Source organism: Melozone crissalis, unplaced genomic scaffold (genome assembly GCF_028551555.1).
Source record: "Melozone crissalis strain CALT ecotype California unplaced genomic scaffold, PUWL_Pcris_2 ptg000027l_1, whole genome shotgun sequence".
NCBI lineage: Eukaryota > Metazoa > Chordata > Aves > Passeriformes > Passerellidae > Melozone > Melozone crissalis.
Window position 1 is genome coordinate 41,067,838 of NW_026535805.1, and position 24,444 is coordinate 41,092,281.

The 24,444-nt window shown below is 40.6% G+C and overlaps 1 protein-coding gene across 1 annotated transcript in view; it reads left to right on the top strand.

Moving 5' to 3' along the window:
* Positions 1-349: 349 nt before the first annotated feature.
* The window catches only part of MOXD1 (monooxygenase DBH like 1), a 49,825-nt gene continuing 25,730 nt past the window's right edge, over positions 350-24,444 (top strand). The window contains exons 1-4 of the mRNA XM_054280018.1: positions 350-622; positions 13,258-13,404; positions 14,822-14,989; positions 15,336-15,419. Of these exons, the coding sequence (XP_054135993.1) occupies positions 350-622; positions 13,258-13,404; positions 14,822-14,989; positions 15,336-15,419 (672 nt within the window). The remainder of the gene's footprint in view (positions 623-13,257; positions 13,405-14,821; positions 14,990-15,335; positions 15,420-24,444) is intronic.

Genomic DNA, 24,444 nt, shown 5'->3' on the forward strand with positions numbered 1-24,444 from the left:
AGGGGCGTTTTGGGTCCCTAACGCGAACTCCGAGCATCTCGGCGAGAAGCCCCCGCGGCCGTGCCCGGCAGGTGCTCCCGGCGCGGCGGGGTCCGGCCCGGCCCCGATGGGGGAGCGGGGGCGCCGGGCCGGGCGGGGGCGAACAAAGCGCGGCCGAGGGCGTGCTGCCCCGACGGGGCCGGCGCGGAGCCGCCCGCAGCGGGGGCGGGGTGACCGGGGCACCCGGCCCCCCTTGCCCGCACACACACACACGCACAGACACACAGACAGACACACAGCCCCCGCACACGCACACCGCGCCCGGACACACGCCGAGACGCACGGGCGGCCGCTGGTGCGCGGCGAGAGGATGCGGCCGCTGCGCCCCTGGGCGCTGGTGCTGGGCGGGCTCCTGTGTGCCTGGGCCGGGGCCGGGGCAGCGGCGCGGAGCTACCCGCACAGCGCGGTGCTGGACGGCGCGGGCGCCTACCGCCTGCTCTGGGGCCGCCGCGGCAGCGCCCTCGCCCTCCGCCTGGAGGTGCGCACCCGCGGCTACGTGGGCTTCGGGCTCTCGGCCAGCGGCGGCATGGCCTCGGCCGACATCGTGGTGGGGGGCGTGGAGAGGGGCCAGCCCTACCTGCAGGTAAGGCCCTGCTCCTTCCCCTCGGCCGCCGAGACGGGTCCTCCCTGTCCGCCCACTTTCCCCGCGCTGTCCCTCTCTCGGGACGCCCTTCTTTTCCTGCCCCACGTTTCTTCTGTAGCCTTCTTGTCCTGCATCCCTGTACCTCTTTACTTCTTCCTTCCACCCTTCGGGTAATCCCTACTCTGCCTTCCTTTCCCCTGGAGGAGACAGTTCTTTTCGATCCTCTCCTTGCCAACCTTCCCTCTAAACTTCTACATAGATTTCGTTAGAGGTGTCGGGTTTCTTTGCTCTTTACCCAGAGGATGCAACAGCCCTATCCTCTCTCCTTTGGGCACTCTCTCCTGCTGCCCGCTGAGCCCAGACCCGCGGAGGGGAGGGATGGGAGGGCAGAGTCTCTCCCGGGGAGGTGCGGCACCTTTCCCTTCACCTTGCCGACAGCTGGTGGAGCTTTGCCCTCCTGGTGCCGCCTGAGCTTGCTCTCTCTAATCCCACTGGCATGAGGGCAGCATCCCACCAGCTTCCAAGCCTGCTGACGTGCCCTTCTGCAGGGGCACAGCCGGTGCTGCCCCTGTTCTTGGTGTTCCTCCTCTCCTCCCCTGGAAGTGTTTTGAGCCAGATGTTGGAAAGGACTTGCAGAGTAACCACTGGGAGGACTCCTGGTACATGTCCTTAGTCTGGCAAAGCAATCTCAGAGGTGCCCAACTCTACTGGTATAATTTCCTTGGGATGTTTCTGTAGTAGTCTGGATATTGTCAGGGCTACGTCTGGGAACAGGAGTGTGGAACAGAGGCCTTGCGGGTGCTTAGAGCAAGTCATCCCCTCCAAGAGGCACTGGTGGAGCAGGAGCCTTGAGAGGGGAGGGCACCCACACCTTCTGTCCCATCTCATCAACCTGAGATCCAGCTGGCAGGAGTTGCTCTGGGGTCAGGGGAGCAGGGACAGCTTGTCCCACGGATGACTGGAAGGGCAATCAGGCCTGGAATGACATGTTGTCACCCCCAGATGCTTGAATAAGTCAGAGCTGCAGTTTAAGAGCAGAGTGGATGTTAGAGTATGGTCTAGGAGAGGTCATCTGTCTTTCCTTCATTATGCTAGAGCTAGTTGATCTTTGAAGCTCCTGCTTAAATTTTAAGAGATTTTCCCATAAGAGTATGGATTTTCTATTCACAATTCACCATAAGAAAACAAAATGCATAATATGATCTCCCTACTGTTTGTCAAGATTTTATAAAATCAAAACTTTTCCAGAAGAATTGAGCTTTTAGTACAAATATTTTCCTTTAAAATGTCTTTTTCTTTCCTCCATTCATTTGCTGTATGAAGTTTAGGCAAATGTTTGTCTTCCTTAAGTGCAGACCAGTGATTTTCAGAATATTGCTTTCTCCACATTTCAAAATGAAGATAATTTTTCTTAAAGCATAAATAAAAGACTAATAACAGTACAAAAACCCACTCTAGGCTACTCATTGAGCAGTGAGCTCTTCACTCACAGAATGAAAGGCTTTCTGAAAGGCTTTGCAGTTCTCAGAAGACACACCTATTAACCATTAAAAGAAACCTCAGCTTTTTTCCTGGTTAGTTCATAGATCCTGTTAGGGTAAAGCAAGTATTTTAGAGAGGCATCCAAACCTAGTGTAAAGACATCCAGTGGTGGAGGATCCATCACTTCCCTTGCTAGTTTGTGGCAATAACGAGTCTCTGCTGTTCCTGATTGCCTGGATTAGTTTGTCTTGGTTGAGCTTCCAGCTATGCATTTTCTCTACTATATTAAAAACTCTACTCCCCCTGCATACCGCCTTCATAAAGTTATTTATATACTGCAATCGAGACAATCAAGTCACTGCTCCATTTTCTTTTTTGTTAAATAAATAGGCTGAGCTCTTTAGCATCACAGGACATTTTCCCCAGCGCTCCCAGCACTTTTGTGGCACTTTTCAGCACCCTTCACAGGTTTTCAGTATCTTTAAAAATGGCCCCATGCTAACTCCATTCTTCCAGCAGGTTTTATCCACCAACATTCTGTTACAAATAGAAAAGGACTGTAGCAAATGCCCACCAATAGAAACCTACTAATACTTTTCCTGAAACACAAATTTAGCACATAAATTGTTATGCTAAGAGCTATGGGTTATTTTGTTGCACTTTTGAGCAGGTAAGAAGAAATACTTTTTTTATGCTTGCTTGCGACTTGAGGCTTGCTCCATCCCCGTTCCTTCTTCAGTTCTAGGGAGCATGGTTTCTTTCTAAACTGAACTGAGTTTTTTTTGAAGTTGCTCGGTTAAAATTTTTCCATACTTGCACCAACAAGGAATGGCCAGAAACAAAGATGATAAACAAAATTTGTCCAGAGGCTTTTTCTGGTCAGGCAGCAGGGATTGCTAGAAAATGAACAAATTGTTCTAGGATGTTGTTTCAATAATATCCAATTCTTCACTTTACTGGACAAACACAGTTAATATTTTAAAAATACATTCTGTGTTAAGTGTAGACCATCATAATTTAGATTATTACTACTGAAAAAGATTTTTTCATAGATAGCACCCTTGAAAGTATGTGGTTTTATGCCTAGCTGAACTCCATGAAATATGTACACCCTATAATGAATGAACTTACTTTTCTTTTTGGTTTTAGAAATATGTTTTTATTCCATGACCATCCGTCGGAAAATGTGCATCGTGGTCTAAACTCTTAGAGGGGTCATTTTTTGGTTTCTTTGAAAGTTTTGAGATGCTTGTTAGTGGCCTGACATTCAGATGTTCTGAAACACCTTTATAGCCTTTCAAGTGGGCATTGAAATTGCTAGTCCCTTGGGTCAGTTTTGCCTTCCCCCCCCCCCAAAATTCTCTCACCTTCTTTAAAAATAGAAAGTGTTCTCAGAGGTAAGAGTTCTCTTCTGGGAATAAACATGTAAATATAGTCAGACTTCAGCTGCCAGTTAGGGTAAAAGCACATAATCCTGTCTGTGGAAGATCCATGTATTGGGGTAGAGGAAAACTGCCAGGTAGTTTTCAGAGAAAAGAAAAAAAATGTTTCCTCTGGCATTTAGTCTTCATCCTCTCAGTGCAAGTAAATGCTATTCCCACCATCAGCAGGCAAGGTTTGCCTTGAAAAAACTCGAAGTCCTGGATATCCTGGGTCGGATTTTACTTTCTCAGTTTTCAGTGTATCCTGAACTTGGGTGCCATGAGCTGTTGGTTTTGGTTTGCTTTGCCATGTTGGAGCTGTATTTAATCTGAAAGGGTGTCTGACATAAGGAAAGTAATTTGGAAACAATTTGGAAGCCCTGTGGCTTAGTTTTGTCTAAATATATCAAGATGGAAAGTGTTACGATGTCATGAAAGAAGAAGAAAAAGTTTTTTGAAGAGCATTGGAATGATCAGGGAATTACACATTTACAGTCCTAACATTTAAGAAGTTTGATACTTGAAATGGGAACCTTAACATATTTTGGGAGGACATAGAATGGATATGTGTACACATACATGCATGACTTAGTGCTTTGTCATGAGGGAGGCATCTCCATCAAGGAGAAGGAGAAAAAGGAGATCAGTGAACAGGCTGTTCTCACACACTACTGAGCGCCTGTGGTGTCAGAGCAGCAGATTGTGTGGCGTTTGGCTGAGCATGTTTGAGAACAAGAAGATGCCAATGGGGGTTGGTATTGGAAAGCTGAGAGCTGTCTTTGTCTCTATAGGGAGGAGTTGGACTTAGGAGAGTTCATTCTTAGCAAAATGTTACCTTGAAATATTTCCATGGTCATTTGCAGCATGTGTTACTCTTCATACAAGATCTTGGGGCAGCCTTAGATTTTACATCTAGTTTTCTTAATTGTTTTCTTTTTTTTTATTTTCTTCTTTTTCTTTTTTTCTTTTGTGCTTTTTTGTTTTTTTCTTAATGCATCTCTTTTGTGCTTATGAATTGACACAGCATGCATTTTCTTGCTAGACCCATGCCTTTTCCTTGGTCTCCACCCCTGTCTGGAATTGTGCATCCCCACCCACAGCACGTAGCTTCTGAGAGCCCCATTTTGGGGAGAGTAATCCTCCTTGATGAATGCCTATTTTGTGCAAGTTATACAAGAGGGTTGCATTGTTAGAATCTTCTGTTGAACTTGCACAAAAATAGTCCCTACTCAGGGTGAATAGGGACTGTATGTCACTAAAAAGTACTTTATTATTCATTAGAGCCCTGCTTGTTAACTGTCACCCAAACTAAAGAATATCTGTTATCAAATGTATCCCATAGAGTTAGCTTAATTGCTCACAGGGAAGTACTTGGAAGAGATTTTAAAGGACAGAAAACAGTGAGCATTTTCAGTACTTAACGATATGCCGCTTTTAAGTGCACTCATGCCAACAGCAACAAAAGAAGTGTTTAGAAAACAACTTGAAAGGCAGCAAGAGGGAGATGCGAAGCGAGTGCCACACTGACATATCTCAGTCGGTGTTTTGTTGGAGGTATTTCATGCCTTTGGGCATTGGGGCAGAATCTCCAGATGACTAATGTCTCCCTCTTGGCTTCAGTGTGGGGCATAAAGAGACACTCCAGTGTACATCTCCACTGGCTGGGTGCTTTGTAGTTCCCTTTGAGAGGTACAATAGTTAGGACAAGGAAGCAACAGTTGGTGAACAAAAGATGAGAAGAATTCTGAAGATTGTAGTTTGCAGGCCTTCAGGGGACTGTTTTCAAGTGTTTGGTTGGGATTGTTTTTCTTTTTTCTTTTTTTTCCTTTGTCATATTTTTTGTTCTCCTTTGGATTTTGGAAACATCAAGAAAATGAAATTTTCTCACATCTCCCCAAAAATATGGAAGTTTAGCAACTGTGAATGATGCAAAGACTTAAAATAATGGGAGGATGATTTAATTCCCCATATAAACAAGTACCACAGAAGGAGGAAAGGGAGGAAGGGAGATTTTCTAAGGCAGATCCAGAAATTTTGGGAACAAGTATCCCTAATTGTTGTGCTTGAAAATCCCCTAAGTGTTTTTAATCTTCCTCATAATTGAAGTAATTAAAATAATTAAACCCAGAAAACTTGTACTGAATAAATGTGGCTCCTATGTAAGGAATGTTCCTTGTGATAAACTGCAGTTCTAAGATTGTATCGTGCAATATCTCCTCATTACTGATTTTCTTTCCCTTAAAACACTTTGCTACATGTTTTGTCTAGTCTTTTTCTGTTAGGACAGCCTTTAATCTAGCTTTATATTTTCTGATATAGCTGGAATATAAACTCTTAAATTGACATTTATTCTTGATGTAAAGACTTGTACAGGGCCTTGGGACTCCACCAGAATGTCAAATTATCCATGTCAATATGGAATGTCATTGTCATGGGGTGACTTTATGATGTGGAATTGTATCCCCATTTATCTTTTCAGCCCAGAAATAAGTTTTTGCACCTTTCAAACTAGATCTGAGAGTGAAGGGGGCGAGAAGGAAAAGTGGTGGATTGTCTGAGGTGACTGTATTCAAAAACAGAGATGAGAGCTTCAGCATTCCTGCTCACAGACACTGTTGCCTGCAGCATGAGCAGCAGGAGAGGGCTCTCCTTTGGTTTGGTTAAGTTTTTTTTTTTTGAGCTAGCTGAGGCAGAGAAGTACCTTGGACTGTGGCTTTTTTTTTTTCTTGGAACTGATTTGCCCTGCTCTGGACTGAAAATCCAGAAGAATACCAGGAGCTCATGCCTGTGGCCCACCAGGGCCTGCGACATGGCATTTTCCAGCACAGGAGGGATGGATAAGAGACTGAGTGAGCTGAGCTATGCCCTGCAAAAAGGACTTTCTGAATTTGCCATCCCTTCAGAACAGAGAGAGGTTTTATTGTTTGATATTATTCATTTTTTTTATGCTTGTGAATACTTTGTTTGCTAAATAAACAGGTTTTTTCCAGTTTTCTCACAGGAAATCTTTTCCTAAACTAGTTGGGGGAGGAGAAACTTGAATCTGCTTTCTAGAGGAACCCCTTTGGAAGTTTCCTCCCAAATTTGCCCTAAACCAGGACAGTCATATTTCAACCTGTAGCCACTAGTGCCTCTCATACCTTCTTGTGCTAAGTTAGACAGGTCTCCACACTTCAGTGTTTTCATTTGTGTGCAGAGAAAGTGATGTGTTTTACTTCTCATGAATTTCCCAAAAACAAAGGGATGCCACTGCCAGCTGTAAGCCACCCTGGGCACCATTTAACTGGATATAAGAAATATACAGAAGTGTATTCAAGTGAATATACGCTTCTATAAGAAGTATAAGAAATGTAAGAAGATATTCTTCTATTCTCTTGTATAAGAAATATACAGAAGTATATTCAAGTCTGAATGAGAAAAGGCATATTTCTAAGTAAATAATTGTGTTTCATGTATAAAAAAATACAAGCCTCTTTTGTGAAGAAAATATATGAACATGTACACACATATACAGGCATTACCTGTTTCTGTAAATACACAAATGGAAATGTGTGTCTTTGTGTATATGTTTATGTCTGCATTTAAAGTACAGACACACACACAGAATTGTTTGTTAGAGATAAAAACTTTCTGTCCTTGTCAGAGTTAGTAGTGCACCTGAAGTAAATAATCCACAACCTAGTGTATGTCAGCCAGTTTAACTGGAGTTGTACCAAGAATTGTGTACAGCTTCTCAAAACTGCCCATGTGAGCGAGATCCAGGCTTCCTAGCAAGGACTGAATCCCTTCTGATAATCTGCTGTGTAGGTAAAAATGTAAAACAAAAGAACCCAAACTCACCCCCCCAACCTCCCAAAAACCCACCCACCCAAACAACCAGAAGCAAACAAAAAACCTCCTGAACAAAAAACCAATGCAACATGCTCCCCCCCGCCAAACTAATAAATCAATTATAAACAGACTGCCCACGGGACAGTGGCTGTGAACTTACTGATCCCAGTTACTTTAGGAACGTACTGCAACTACTTGATTGCTGTTGCTGTACCCTTTTGTATGGTTATTTTTTCATTTGCAGCCAATCTCAAGATTGGTTCAGTCAACTGGAAAGCTCTCAAGGTGTTCTCACACAGAACAGTGATGCTTTCAGGCTCCTGCCTCATGTTTGGCTGCTGTGAGTGGGGTCTGCTTTTCCCCATCATAAGAACATAGTAAGATCTTTGCCTGAAACTCAAGCTGAAATTCATTTGAGGTTGCAAAACAGTTTGGTTTGCTTATTTGTAAACTCATGCTCTGTTTGGTTCTTGCCAAATACAGTGTAAAATCAGCTTCTTTTAGGTGGTAACATCTAGTGTGTACTGGAACCTTGAGCAGCAGGATTCCGTTTAAATTGAATGCAACAATAAAAAAAAGAGAAATGTTAACCACAGTTATTTTTCTGGAAACCCAGAAAGGCATAACTTGGTGCTTATTTCAAACAAATGTTTGGTTCCATTCTTTTCCTTACCGTAGCAGTTTATCCAGCCTATTTATACTAAGATAAATCCTCTCCTACACTAACTTTCATCTTTGTTACAGCTTCATGATCCTTTTTGCCAGGCTTCTCTTTGGTCCTGGTCATTGGCATCAGCTTGGTAATTTGGGGATTGTTCTAGGGTGACTTTATCATGCTTGTATCCCCAATTGTCTGTTCTGTTTGTGCTGGATATTAAGTTCTGCACCTTTAAAAGTAGGCCTGAGGGTGAAGTGGGGAGAAGGAGAAGGGGTGGAATGTTTGAGGCAGCTGTATTCAAAAGCAGAGATAAGAGCTTCAGCATTCCTGCTCACTGTGGTGTCTGCAGCATGGAGAGAGCAGGAGAGAGCTCTCCTTTGCTTTTTAGTTAGTTTTTAGCTAGCTGAGGCAGACAAGTTCCCTGGACTGTTTTCTTGGAACTGATCGGCCTGCTTTGGACCAAAAAATGCAGGAAAACACCAGGAGCTCCCACCTCTGGCCCACTGGGCCCGGGACATGGCATTTTCCAGCGCAGGAGGGATGGATAAGAGATTGAGTGAGCTGAGCTACACCCTAGGAAAAGGACTTCCTGAATTTGCCATCTCTTCAGAACAGCAAGAGGTTTTATTGTTTGATATTATTCAATTTTTATGCTTATGAATACTTTGTTTGCTAAATAAACAGTTTTCTTCCACTTTTCTCCCAGGAAATCTTTTTCTGAACCAGTTGGGGAAGAGGCCACTTGAATCTGCTTTCTAGAGGAACCCCTTTGGAATTTTCCTCCCAAATTTGCCCTAAACCAGGACAGGGATGTTTCAAATCCCATGGATTGGCTGCAGAACATCAGTGAGGACAAGTAGAAACACGGCTTATTTTCCTGTCATTTCCCATTCCTGACTTGTCCCTTTTTCCACTTTTGAGTGTTAGACTGGTGCTGGAGGAGCAGTGATGGCCCAGTTAGAGAAAGGCAGTACACATAAATGGGGTGGCTGAGTTTCTCACAAGCTGAGCTCATGCGGCAAATGCTGGATGGGGCCACAATCTGAGAATTATTTTATGCTCCTTGAGGTTGAAAGGTGATATATATAATTTGGGACGGGAAATTGATATCATAAACAAAACAATCTTGTACATTGTAAAGGTCTGGGGGAGAGTCCCATAAACACCTGTTTCAGTGTGTGATGACAGCTGGTGGGGCTTTTGGGGTCAGGCTTCCCTCTGCAGCTGTGCTTGCATTCTTGAAGGAGAAACCAGCATCTTTTCACATCCTTAAGAAATTACTCTCCCTGACTGTTTGTGGAACAGAAATCAGAAACCATATATACCACAAAGTATTTTTTTTAAGAAGGAGAGTGGCTAATGGTATCTGAAAAACAGTATAACATGATCTGCCTCACATCTGGAAAAGAGCATAAAATATCTTGTAATGTCAGGAAGATTTTTCATTTTCCATATCTTATTTCAACTTTTAGGTAATGTGAGGAAGGAGATACTTAATTACTTGATGGATTGCACAACTTAGTTCAGAGTTCAATATGCCATTTTATGCAATATTATCACAGAGTGTACAACAAATTTAAACGTTTCACATGTAAACAATTTACATACCTAAATCCTGAAACAGACATCTTTGTTATCATGTAGCATGACCAATAACACTTCTGAAGCTTTTTTAAACACTTAGTCTTTAAAGAACCAATAGAAAAATATAGTTACTTTATTCTTCTCTTTAACTAATTCTTATAGTTCTGTAAAGCTGATGTGTAGTTTGAAAACTTTATTAAACATTATATAAACATTATACACACATATTTTTTGTGTGTATAAGAAACCGGAGAACCTGGATGCAAGTACAGAATCAGTATATAAAACCTTCTTGTGGGTTTTTCCACATATATGAGAGTGTTTTAGAAATCCAGTTTGCAGGACTTGACAATTCCTGTAGATCTGTTGGAATTTCATGAAATTCAGGGAACTTGTATCAGTATAATCTACCCTACAAAAGACACAGGTTTTCTGGCTGTCTGGGGTAGCAAAACCCCAGATCTGTGTAAAAAAAGATTGTACCATGTTATAGCCTTTTTCTGCTTGTTGGGAAGGATAAACTGTTCCAGTACGAAGCCCATTTTAGAACTATCTGTGATAGATATCAAAGCTCTGCAATACTGTGGATTAAATCATCCCACTGCTTTACAGAATTAAATAAGTGAAACTTGTGAATTTGGATAAGCTCTGTGTTATAGTAGTCGGGACCTGAGAGAGTTTCAAATTAAATTTATATTCCCTTAGTTTAACTGAAGCCCAAATGCCCAGTTTACCCTCTCTGGTCTCTGGTAGATCCATCCTCTGTACTGCCACATTTCAAAGGCTTCAGAGCTATACAGCTTTCTCCTTTGACTAGATAAAAGAGTGGAGTGTAGGCAGTCCAAGTGTGATGGTTTTGATTGCATTTGCACCAGGACTTTTGGCAGCAGGATATTTTCTGCCAATTTCTGCCAATTTTCTGCCAATTAATTTTCAGATTTTTCTACTCTGAAATGAACCATAGAATATATATAGCGGTTCAGACATATATCTACATAGATATATGTAACATTTTTTTACTTTTCCAGATGGCAGATTTTTCTAAATTGTGGCTGAAAAAGATGTGGCATCGCAGATTGTCACTGTGTTGTCATTTTTGAAAACCTTTTGTTCATTCTGTTTTGTACACAAACACATCTTAAAGGCTTTTAAGCTCTGATGAGTAAATTGAGCAAAGTCTACATAGTTTGACTTAAAATCTTCTGTGTGAACAGAGAGAGATTCATATCGTTCCTGGACAATGTGGCATTATTTTGTTTTAAAACTGGAACACAAACCATTTTCATGTGAGAGGTTGAGCAATCAAATTTTGAGTTGTTCAGGCTTTGTGGTTTTGCCTTTTTTGGTTGTTGTTCTTTGTTTTGTTTTGGGGGATTTTGTTGATGGCTTTTTTTGTGTGACATAATGTGATTTTATTTTTATGATGAACATCTGGATAATTTTCAACAAAGGAACTAAAAATAGCATTAGCTACATCGAGCCACCAAATAATTTCAGGTGAAATCACTGAAATCAGCAAGGTTCTGTTCATTTTTGACAGCAGGGATGGGCAGCCAGTGCCTGAGCAGGCAGCAGTGTGAGTTCCCAGTACAGTTCTCATCCCATGGGGAGCAGCCTGGTCCTCTCTGGGGCCCTGGGATTTGGGGCCACCTTCCCCAAAGCATTCACCAGCAGCCATAAAATGGGCCCCTCTTGGTGAGCCAGAACTGTGACCTGTCTGTGACTGTCATCCAGCTGGGTGAGATAATTACCTGACAACCACGTTATCAAGGCATATCTGAGCTTCTTCCTTAATTACAGAACTTCTTTGCATTATTGTTGCATTCTTGCCTCAGGCTCATGGAAATCAGGACTATATCACAAGAGGGTTTTTTCTGGTTAGAGCTGTGTCCTCTAGACTTGTCATGAAATTGTGAAGTTTACCACAAAACATTTGAGTGTGCACACCTTTTCTTCACATTTCTCAGCTTTCCTTCACACTGGTTTCAGGCAGAGACTTTGAGTCTGTTCACATGAGCAAAAGCTGCTCTTGAATTTGTATTCCTCAATATTTCAAAGTGTGGGGGCATTCACTAAGAATGTGTTCCTCCAATTTAAGGTAACATTTAAGCAAAGATATCACACTTCAATAAAAACTGATGTTCACAGGGTTACAATTCTTGTCCAGGCAAACGCTTACTAAAAGATGGAAATGGAGATTCCACAGAAGAGTGTTTTCAGAGCAGGAATTGTACTAATGCATATGCAATACACTGCTTCTTCCCAAGTTCTGATGCATGGTAAAAGTGGAGAGTTTTGATCCCATAAAGTATCTATCTTCAAAGAACCATTCCAAAACAACTGTTATTATTTCTGTCTGGAAAACAGCAAATCCAAGTTATTTCTCTAAACAAATACAACTCATTAGTTCACTTTCTTTCAGGTCCCAGGCCTGTGTTTTGCTCTTTTTAGTGATTATTTTTCCATTTGTCTATTCTCTCATGTATGTACTTAATCATTTGTATTTGTAAGAAGTGGTGACAGGAAAAGAAGAACTCTCTGGTGTCTTGCCCACACACAGATTTCTAGGGTGGAATTAAGTTTAAGATTACAGCTCCTAAATGACCCTTAAGTGAATTAATGAAGTTTCAGTTCTTTTTTTACTGCTATCAAAATACTTGGACATAACCTTTTACTGTTTTTCAGATGGTTACCTCAACCTCAATGAAAGGGGAAAGTTAGAAATGTCCAAAAGTGAACAGAGGTCCAAGCAGATACAGAAATAAATGCCTGTTGGGACCAGACAGTGCTGCATTATTTTGCAAAGACACCACACAATTAATGATGTCTGCCAGTAGCCTGTTTGGCATGAGAAATACATTGCTTACTTAAAAGACCCTTCCCTACCCCGAAGCAAGCAGAAACAGCCTAAAACCCCAAGGAGGGTGACCAGAGGAGGGGCATCTGAGGCAGTGGCCAGCCCTTCCTAGGTGGCCAGGGTGGGAGGAGAGGGAGGGACGGGTCCCAGCTGCAGGAATCCGGGGTGAGGAGGTTAATGACCTGACATTGCTGCCATGCTACTCCTTTGTGCTGGGCCTCTGCAGAACCCTGGATGGGAAGCATCTTTCTTACAAACAGCTCCCTTGCCTCTTCCAAAACCTCAACCTAATCCCAGCAGCTTTTGTGTGAAATGAGCGCTTTTCGTTAAGCCGTAGGGTTTCTGGTTCCAGTCAATGTTCATTCAAGAGGTTTTTTTTTTTTTTGGGAAAGAAAAAAACATAGGAAAAGTTGTGGAAAAAAGGAGTGACACTATTGTTGATGCAAATATTAAGTGAATTTCTGTATTCTGAATTCTCTCTGTAATTTCTCCTGGAGTTCATGACATCCCAGTAATGATAAATAAAGCTTCTTGGTTGCTGGATCCAACCTTTATTTCTGCAGTTGCATACAGGCAGCATGTTGCTAAAATTACCTAAAGCATTCTTTAAGCTGTTTATCAGGAGGGTTACTTTCTTGGAGATTTTGTATAAAAAATAGTTTAGTGCCACCTCAAATTTAATGTGTAATTCAAAACTGACACTGCAGAAATTTACATGTTTTGAAAAAGGCTTCAGTACTGTACATCGAGTTTCCTTTTTAATATTATATTTTAATAATGGGCCATGTTTCTTTCATAACAGGATTATTTTACAGATGAAAATAGAGTACTAAAAAAGGACCCTCAACAGGATTACCATCTGGAATATGCCATGGAAAACAGTACACATACAATACTGGCTTTTAGCAGAGAGCTGCACACTTGTGACACAAATGACAAGAGTATAACGGTAAGAGTCTCTATCTGTATGTGGATAGATGAACTAATTAACACAGGATAAATGTGTGTGTGTGTAGTTATTAAGCTGGTAATTAAAATATCTTTTTAGTAAAAGGACAGAATTAGAGAAATTCACTTTCCAAAATAGCTGTTTGCTGAGGTAAAATACTTGTGATAGTTTTTTTAAACTATTATGTTTAAATTTCAGCTTTCTTTGTTTTTGTACTTTAATACATTATGTTCTGTAATTTCTAACAAGTGTACACAAGATTGAAATAGATACTTCTGTGCCATCAAGTCCTATATGCCATTGCTACAACCATTCAAAGGAGGCCAAATTGAGAAATACTTTTAAGATTCTGCACTAACTTTAAATTGATCTAAAGAACAGATTTAAAAAAAATTGGAGAATATATATTTAAAGGGTCTATTTGCTTTATTTCTTTATGCAAAATTAAAAGTGAAAAAAAATTATGGTAAAACTTTCCATGGTAAAATAATTTTCATGGTAAATTCTTCTGTTGCCCTAGGGATTGCTGTGCTATTTCCTAAACATAATCTTAAAATACATGAAGGTGATGACATTGGTATTGGAAATGACAGAAAGGTTGGAGAGATTTGCAAGGCTTTCTCTGCTTTGTCTTGTTTACTTCTTCTTTTGGAAGCATTACTATGGGAGTAAAACACTATATTAATTATCTGTGTTTTTACAATATATGCAATTATAGCAACATGAGAGGCTGAAAATGCAGGAAGCAAACGCCACCTGTATAAACCACCAGTTTCCCAGGCAATCAGTGGGTCTCTGGTTTGCACACCTGCTCCAAATTCTCAGTATAATTTAGCATTTTGAGACACTTCAGGATTTATTATAGCACTTTGTCTCAAGGGTCATTCTTGTAATCTGAGAATGGTTTACAGAGAACTGATCTGTGTAGTGGCTGTAGATTGATTTTTAAGATGTAAATCTGTTCTGTAACTCAATGTTAATTTTCCATAATATCTAAGGACAACAGTTCACTGAAGGTATTCACATCTTCACAGACTTGAGCCTGGAAAATGTCTGGCGGGGAAACATTCTGGTGCTGATCAAATAAGTAACATCTCTAGAGAAATGTTTGTAATGCATTTAGCTTGTTACTTCTTTATGAGTCTTTTCTGCCATTTGAGGATATGATTTCAGTTCACAACATTAGGGAAGGAGTCTTTCAGAGAACAATTTAATTTCTGTGTATTTCCAGTTAACCCACTGAGTATAAAAAATTTTTTATTTCAAAGGCCAAATTCTGTGGGTAGATGACTGCTCCTCTAGGATACATTGTCATTGCTTAAATACATCTGTGTCACAGCTATTGGAGGAATTACAGGAACTGTGTAAGGAAGATGTTGCTCCTATCCCTTGTGGACATTCTGCTTTGATTTTTCAGGAGAGCACAGTGCGGGTAATATGGGCCTACCACCACAAAGATATGGGAGAAGCAGGGCAAAATTACCACGGATCGAATCGTGGTACAAAGAGTCTGCGCCTGCTGAACCCTGAGAGAGAGGAAGTCTCATCCGCCTCTTTGCCGTACTTTGACTTGACAAACAAAGACGTAAGTTACTCCTACATGCTGTGGGTTTCTGTGGAGAAGGGAATAAGGTGGTAGCCAAAGCCTTGACTCACACAACGAGTAGTGTGACTTTTATGTATAGATTAAACATAAGGAAGAAATTCTTCACTATGAGGTTGATGAGGCATTGGAATACGCTGCCCAGAGAAGCTGTGGATCCCTGGAAGTTTTCAAGGGATGGGGCTTTGAGCAACCTGGTCTAGTGGAAGGTGTCCCTGCCTAAAGCAAGGGGATTGGAACTGGATCTGGACCTCTAAGGTCCCTTCCATCCCAAACCATTCTGTGATTCTATGATAATACTGTGTTCGTGCCCTTTTTATTAAGACAGGTGCCTGTGCCAGACAAGGACACAACATATTGGTGCCAAATGTTTAAGATTCCTGTACAACATGAAAAGCATCACGTGACAAAGGTGAGTGATTCAGACTCAGAAAATTTAGAGGAATTTAGAGTATAGTTACACTTCAAATCAGTTCTTGCACTTTTGAAGTTTTTTTTCACTGCTTACTAGAGGGAAACAAGACTTCTTTCTGTATTCACAAATATGGATCAAATGTTTGTATATGTGAGCCCAGAAACTGGCTCAGGTGTGCCCTTCAAAATGCCCTGAACAGTGACAGAGCCTCTTTCTTGCAGCTCTTTTCTCCTTCATCCTCTCTCCCATAAGAAAATGAGGTTGAAGATGATTTGTGTCTGTAAATATTTCTGACAAGGACTAAGTAAAGTTGTCTAAAAGCATGTTACATCAAGTTTTTACTTTTATATAGGAATTTAATGAATTTCTTTTAACAGATAGTAATTTTAAATTTTAAAGAATAATTAAATGGTGATGTTTATTTAAATAAAGGGCCAGGTTCTTATTTGATTCCAGTCGTCTTTCTTGTGATGACCAGTGTGGAGCCAGGGTACATCACATAAGAACACACACCAGTGTTTTCAGCAGTTTAAAATCTAAATATTATTTCAAAAAGAGATGAGCATTGCTGTTTATTTAAAAAATAATGAAAATGTGTGAATAAACATTCACACAAAGCTCACCAGGATCCTAGGTGACTTGAAAACTCATATGCATAAACATGTTTTCCTATAACACATTTTGTAACTTTTCTTTCTATTTTAAATTGAAAGCTTGAGTGCTGAGGGAAAGATGATTCTCACATTTCTCCCCAAAAGCAATATGCTGAAAACCTAATGAAACAACAAATTCTTATTTTTCTAATATGCTAAGGATAGCACAGTGAGATAGTTCTGGCCCTTATTTTTATCTTTCTTTGAACCCACAGATGCATTGTGTAGAATTGTATTTCTTCTGTTTTGTTAAAATTGTCAGTCATATTTCTTCAGTGCATTCAGTAAGACTGAAATTTTTAATTAATTCAGAGAACTTTAACATGTGATATCAACGTCTGTATGATAAATTTTAATTACTCTGAAATATTGCATGTTTCTACACTTTATCAGAATGAACAATTGCAAGGCCCAAATTTCTGCCTTCAGGTACTTGATCACATTTGAAATTTGTGACAGCTACTTTCACTGTATGAAATAGAGAATTTGCTTTTGTTATAATATGTATGTCAAGATCTCTAGTTTTTCTGCTTTAAAATGAGAGACCTTTAAAATGGTAGTGTCAAAATCAAACTTCTCCTGTTAAATTTGGTGGAAGTTGTAGGTATTTGCTGCTGCTAAAAAAGTTCCCTGAAAGTATTCATTATTTATAATTTCTGATTTTATTTTCTAAATGCTTTGCATGACTGCACATACAGTTGCTCAGTACTTAAAAAATAGTGTTTGGTTTCAGCTAAAACAAAATTTTAGCTCAGAAATACACTGGTTGATTTTTCAGGATAATTTTATATTCTTTGTTTTACAATAATGGATAAAAAATATTGAAGTTTTAGAAGTCATATTTTCAAATCAGCATATATTTTATAAAGTTAAAAATTAGAGTAAAACCCTCAGTGATTTTTCCATCTTCACAAAAGCAAGAAAATTTCATTTTGTGGCTTAAAAATTTTTAGAGAGAGAAAAATGAATACAGAAAGAGAGTAGATTTAAGTAGGAACACTTCCATAGCCTTTCTTCTCAGGGGCACAACTTATATTTTCCTTTAAGTGGCACTTTTAGATGCCACATAGAGGGTTGTTGTGGAATTGTATCTATGTGCTCTTGCAAACTGATTAAACATTTCCTAAAGCCTGCTGATACACAAAGGATGGGGCTTATGGCTGCTGGGGAAGATATTAGCTGTGCAAACAAAGCTTGAGTTCCACAAAGAGGAGGGCGGATGAGCTCTCTGCCCTGATCAAACTGTCCGGGTTAGTTAAATACTTACATGGATGTTGATGCTGGATTCTCTCTGTAGCACAGTTTTCACACAAACCTACACATCTCATTTTTGCAGACAGAAAAAAAGAGGTGTAGACATGGTGCAAATTTGTCTGTGGCATAACTTAGCCTGCTTCAGCAGTGTGCATGTGAGCTGGCTTTGGCCATTTCTGTGCTCCTGTATGGTTCTGTGGAGTGTTGGACTGCTCAGTTTGGCTCTTGCTGGACAATGTGTGCCATCAACAGTGTGTACACTGGTGTGTAAATCTGATGGTGGCCTGGGGTCTCAAGGAGGTGCATCAGCCACAATTAGAATTTTTTTTTCCTATGTTCCATCATTCTCTGTCATTTCTTCTTTCTTGAAAATTGCTCTGAGCTCTTTATAACCAAGTACTTCTTAAATATCAGTTTCATCTGGAAAGCATGATGTTTTACTGAAGGACACTGAAAAAAATTAGACCTGTCATTAAAGGTAGAGGTCAAGACTTTTAATTGTCTCTGGTTAACAAATACCAGATTCTGAATTCAGATTCTGAATTTAAAGTGTTTTTAATGTCTATTAAAGATGCATTATTTAAAAAAATATTGTCTTTAAACCAGAATATATTTAAGGTATTTACAAATACGTTTTGTAAATACAATCTAGTGGTGCCAAAGCTGGCTACCTGATAACACATGGGTCTTAGGGTTCACCTGCAGTAGTGTCTTAGTTTCTTCTGTTTGCACAAGATGAAAAAATAACTAGTGCAAGAGATCTCAGAACTAATCAAAGATAAATTATGTAAGACCTTAGGTCTTTTCTTTCTCTTTAGATAATATTCATGTTACTTTCCAGGAATCACAGGTAATGGGAAACAGCATATTTTCATTGATCAAGCTGCTCTACATGATATGTAAATTGTGCAACAGATAAGATTGTAATCTTCTGTTCATTTCAGAGGTAGAATAAGGACATGGACAAGTAATTTCTCCTTATTCTGCATTTACCAATGGAGAACAGATCTTCACTGGAATAAAGGGACAGACATTCAGGTTTAGAACTTCTCTGCTAAATCTTCTTTTGTTTCACATTTCTTGCAACATTCTCTTCAGGGAAGAGATTGTGTCTTCCTCCTACGTGTCCCTACAATGCCTTCTGTTTCTAATGCCTCCAGGAACTTCTGGAGAGACAGCTCATAATAGCACGACTGCTAAGAAATGAAACAGAATAGCACAGCTTCTCAATAGCTGGGCATAATAGTGACAATAGTGATACAGGAAACCACCAAAACCTGGCACTGAGCTGGTTTTGTGGCTCTAATGGTTTGCATCACTCCTCAGCTTTAAACTGCCTACCTGGCTGAATTCTGGCTCCTTAAAAATTTATTAAATTTCTATAGGATTTCCCCCCAGAGCATTTTCTATTAACAGAACTAATTATAAGGGTAATAGGTAAATTTTGAAAATAATATATGCAGAACAGATGAAAGGGCTTGCTTGGAGGTAATAGCAGGCATTCAAATCAGATATTTGCGGGATGGCTCTGCAGTGGTCCCAGAGTGGTGGACTTTGGCTGCTCTTCACATGGAGAGCACTCGGCTGCCTGTCTGCAAACTCCTCCTGCAGCTATATACTGTGCATTGACCTGTTCTGCTGCTCTGAGCTTCAGGCAGTGGTGTGTGCCTCAGGCTCACTACCCAAGGGATTTTCACTTTTCTCACATGCAGAAGTTAGCCAGGAGCTTTCTCAGAAGTAGGTTTCTTAGAAAAATGCATTCCCCTTATTTGCCCAGACTTTCTGGCGATGGGTTTAAGACTATGTCTTGCTGGGATTATTTGCAGTTCTCTGTAAATGTCATTATTCCGACTGGTCTTGAATGTGCCCTTTAATCACATTCCTAAAGAAAATTCTCTGGTTTCGCCAACTGCACCTCAGGAAGAAACTCCACTCCAGCAGGACTTCTTAGAAGGAGGGAGAGCGGGATCCACTGGTAGAGCAGACATCCAGGCAGGTCCACACACCTACCTTTGCATGAAAATGTATTTCTGTCTCCCTGCTAAAGCCATGCCGAGGGCAGGTTCCTGGGTGTGAAGAGCCCACACAGGCAGAGACACCACTGCACCGGGCTGTGAGCAGGGCTGACAGAGACAGAGGTGATCATCCCAGGGAGCACACCCTGAAAATGGGTCTCTTCAGTATCCTCCCCCTTGTAAATTACCTGGATTGTCTCTTTCTTTTTGCTCATTCAATTGAAAAAAAAAAAAAAGTTATTCAGTTTTTCAGTAGCAGTTGACTGGATCTTCTGAAGTCTTGTCATTTTTGTACTGTTGAGATGTCCGATTTTCATGATTGTCACTGTGTGTGGATCTGTGTGTGCTGACACACATCTCTCTATTTTAACATGTTTTAAGACTATTTGCTGATAGATTTTTTCAGCCTATTTGCTGAATTTATTTTTTCCTTGCTGTGAACAGGCATCATGAAGGTAATTACCAGCAGCAAGAAAGTGAAAATTTGTTTACATTCATGAGAAATACTTCCCAGTGTTTCAATGAACACAGCTCTTGCTTTGTATTCAAAGCTTGTTCTACAGATGCAGCTCTTTTTTATTACTATCTTTAGTTTAGGTTTCAATACTCCATGTCTTCTGTCACTTCAATTTAACTGTATTGCTTATTCAAATAACGGCATCTGCTAAGGATTCATGACTCTGTCTTTGCATTTACATCAAGTCTTCCATGTGCTTGTTTGTTTTTTCTGCTGCAATTAAAAGACCTTAAGATACAATGTTTCTTCTACTGTCTACATTTTCTGTGAATCCTGTAGACCTGTGGTCTCCCTCTCCACATGACAAAGTGTTTAATGCTGTGTGTAAACTGGAAATTTAGAGTATATACTGGTGAAAGACTGTTATGGATATCATACATGCCAGACGTGCCATAATCTATTTGTGTGAGACTTTTCAGCATAGCATGCCTGTGCTAGTTCCAACGCTGTAAATTTCCCCCCTATGTTGTCTTAATTTATTTTAAAAACACTGTGTTTTCCTCAGGAAAAGTAGTTCCTCAGGCTTCATTAGTAATAATCCCCTAGTCAAAACCATGTCAAATATTAAATTTTCCTCCAAGAGTAGGAAAAGAATTTTGTGTAAAATAAACCCCAAAATTGGGTAGTACAGTCACTTGTATCTGCATGTCTTTTCTCTAAGAATAACTCATTTTTCCTTAGTTCTAAACTTTATAGGTTGTTTCAGAACTAGTATAGTCAAAGAAATACCAGCAGAAATGCTGTGATGTGGCTGTGTCCGAGAGCATAAAATATTTCTGATTCTGGAAGAGAACTTTTTACATGGGACATCTAGTAGAGGGCATTTGGCATTGGAAAGGAGGATAGTAGTTGCATTTTGTAAGCTCTTAGAATCTTTGTTTCTTGTATAAAGCAGTCCTTCCACGTGCATTATTTGAACCTGCTTATGAGAATGGTGTGAGCAGGTTTAGCTCTGCTGAAATGGGGAAGAATCCCCATACTGGGGGTTAAGCTGTGTGGTCAAAATCCAGTATCTCTTCAGTGCAACTTATAGATACTCAGGCAACATATTAGAGACAGTAAATTTTCAGCCATAGAGAGGGGCTTCCTCTCATCTTACCTGACTTATCTATGGGCCCGAGCCAGCTGCTTAATTGACCTTACAGTGGCAAAACTCGCTGTTGGTATCATCCTAGAAGAGTTGTGAGAAATGTGTGAGCTCAAGCATCCTGTGTACGGTTCAATGTCTCTCTCCACTGATGGATGAGAGAACCCAGACCACCATCCTGTGTTAGATAAGTAACGCCCAGATGAATGAATCAGGGGAGATATATCTGAACCAAAAAGGTCAGGGGAGAGAAGAGACTGTAATAAAAGCAAAAATTGCAAAATAATACTTTAAAAAAAAAATTTGCCTGTGGGAAAAATGATCTCTCAACCACAGCCCTGTGTAATTTTTTTGGCACTAAGCCTATGATGTGACTAGTGAAACAGGCTAATCATAGAAGCAGAAAAAAACCCTAATTATTTAGCATTAGCTGAGAAGTGTTACATTAGGCATATTTTTATATCAGCACTAAAGTTTTCCATTGCTGATGTCCTTAGAAGAGGGAGCCTCTTTTCAATTAAAGAAAGGCCTGTATTAGAACACACCAGCAGCTGCCAGTTAATCTTCATGTTCTGTTTTGGGGCAAACTGATAAGGAAGTGAAAACTCCAAAAAACTTGTTGCCACGGGTAACTGTGCTTTTTGACAGTGGAATGCTTTAGTAATACCAAAGACCCCAGTGTGAAAATACAAAGGGACTCCAGTTTAAGAGACTGATTGATTGGAAGCCAGAAGGGCAGCTTGTAGCCTGCAGTACCTAAATGAGGGCACTGATTTTTAACTTGAGTGATAGCAGACAGTAACTGCTTGTTACTCTCTGGCCTGAACTTTTACATTTTGCTAAATGTGATAACTCTAGCAAATTGCATCATGCAGCCTGACATAAACAAATGTTCTATATTTTCCCATGCGTTCCCCTACAAAGCAATTTCAGCCCAAGTAAATTAGATTGGCAACCAGACAATCATCTTACGCTGCAGAGCTTGTAAGCTATCTGCCCTTTGATCTGCAGGGCTGGCTCTTTGGTGCAAGCCTGAATTGGCCCATTAGGCTTTCCAGTCCTAAGATTCATGTAACTGAACAGGCTGAAAATTAAAAGTTTCCCAAGCACTGTTGGAGGAAATAACAAAAATGCATTATTTTCTCATATTCTGCTAAATTATTTAATATGCAAAATTGCTTAAGGTATTATTCCCTTCTGTGACCACAGATTAAATTATATATGACTACAGATTTTGCAGTCCTACCAAACTTTCTATTTCTTACATAAATTATTTTATGGTAGTCTTCTTTCATTTCACTTGTGTATCTTAACTAAAAGAATTATTAAATTATGCAGTTATTAATGCATTATTTATTCCATACTTGACATGCAAAAATAACCTACTTCTGTCATCAGCAAAGTTGAATGTCTAGTTAATTTAATCCATTTTCTTCGATTTTTTTTTCTAAATAAAAGCAACATCATCCATTATGGCAACGTATTGACCATGCCAGCAGGTGGTAGGAAAATATGTGTGCTGTGTGACTTTTTGATTAAATAAAAGTCAGATGACAGCAGTCTTACTTTAAAATGTGACCAAAAGTAAGCATAAAAGGGGGAAGTAAAAGTTTTTTGAAGATCTCTGAGTTTTACCTCCCAATTCTGAGAGAATTTGTGGGGTGATCTTCAGGAGACCATTGATATTGGTTAACCCTATTTTGTCTTGTGCCATGTCTTTATTTTTTTCCCTTATTCTTAGCTTTATAGATGATTTTAAAGTAAACCTATGACTAGGTGAGGCACTGAAAAGATAAGAAAATAGTCTGCAGCCAAACATCTAGCACTTCTTATCATAGCAGGCAACAAAACACCTCAGAGCAGCATTTGTCCTTAGATGAGCAGTTCCAAAGCATCTTTTGTGCAAATACCAGAATAGCAGGCTCATAGGTAGTAAAATCTCTCTTGATGGGGCTTGTGTAGATGGATCACAAAACAAACCTAGCTTGGTTCTGCTAGCATCTGGGCATTGTTTCTGAAGATCAGCCTTCTAATTCAGACAAATCACATTGTAGCAGCATCTTAAACAGATTTTCAATAAGGTAAATTAAATTGCTCCAATGGTATTTAAATGGAGCAGAACTATCTATTCCCATCTAATTGAAGTATTTCTCTTCAGTACCAATCTTTTTATCTGCAACCCCAGCTACTGGTGGTAGTTTCAGAAAATGATATTATGACACTCTCCCTCTTTGCTTTCACTTGCAGTGCGCAGTAGTCACAGCTATGAACAAAGCATAGATTCATAAACTCCACATTAGTAACTGTGGAAAAATAGACAGACAATGGTCAGAAAATGCCTCTCTACCATGTCCACACATAGCAGACTGTATTGGGTTTGCATGGCTATGTTCTGGTGGCAGGATGGCTACAGGGGTGGCTTCTGTGAGGAGCCGCCAGAAGCTTGCCTGATGTGCAGCAGAGCCAGTCCCAGGTGGCTCCAGGATGGATGTTCCAGTGGCCAAGGTTGGGCCCATCAGAAATGGTGGGAATGCCTCTGCTATAACAGATCTAAGAAGAAAAAGAAGAATTACTGTGCAGATGTAATTGTGGCTAGTGAAAAGCAGAGTGAGAAGAGGAACAACTGTTCAGACCCCAAGGTCACTGAAGAAACGGGAGGAGGAGCTGCTCCAGGTACTGGAGCTGAGATTCTGCTGCAGCCCCTGGTGCAGACCATGGTGAGGCAGCTGTGCCCCTGCAGCCCATGGAGGATCACAGGGATGCAGAGATCCACCTGCAGCCTGTGGAGGAGCCCATGCTGGAGCAGGTGGATGCCTGAGGGGAGACTGTGACCCTGTGGGAAATGTGCTGGAGCAGGCTCCAGGCGGGGCCTGCAGGCCATGGATAGAGGAGCCCACACTGGAACAGGTTTCCTGGCGGGACCTGTCACCCTGTGGAGGACCTGTGTTGGAGCAGGCTGTGCCTGATGGACTGCATCCTGTGGAATAGTGACCCACTTAGAGCACTTTGTGGACAACTGTTGCCCATGGGATGGACTCACATTGGAGAAGCTCATGGAGATCACCCATGACAGGGACCTGACACTGGAGCAGGAGGAAGACTCCTCTCCCTGAGAAGCGGGAGAAACAAGGTGTGATGAACTGACCATAACCCCCTTTCCCCTTCTTCCTGTGCTACTGTGACCTTTCCATTACTGTGTCTTAAGTTGCTGGGACTGCAACTGTGTCTTTCTCTTTTATGAAGTGCCAATCAGTTTTGGTTTCTAAATAATTGCCATGGTATAATTTTATTGCAGACTTTTGAAAAGAATCATGTAATCTGAAAATAACCCTTGTTGTGTGACTTCCTGCATGTGTTGATGGGTGATGAAGTCCTGCTAAGGGGTATACCAGGATTTGACTGGGTGAGAAAATGTGGAAATAGTATTAAGGTGATCGTTACTTAACTACTTATTTGTAAGCTCTCTTATGTTTGTATATTAACCCTGAAGATATAA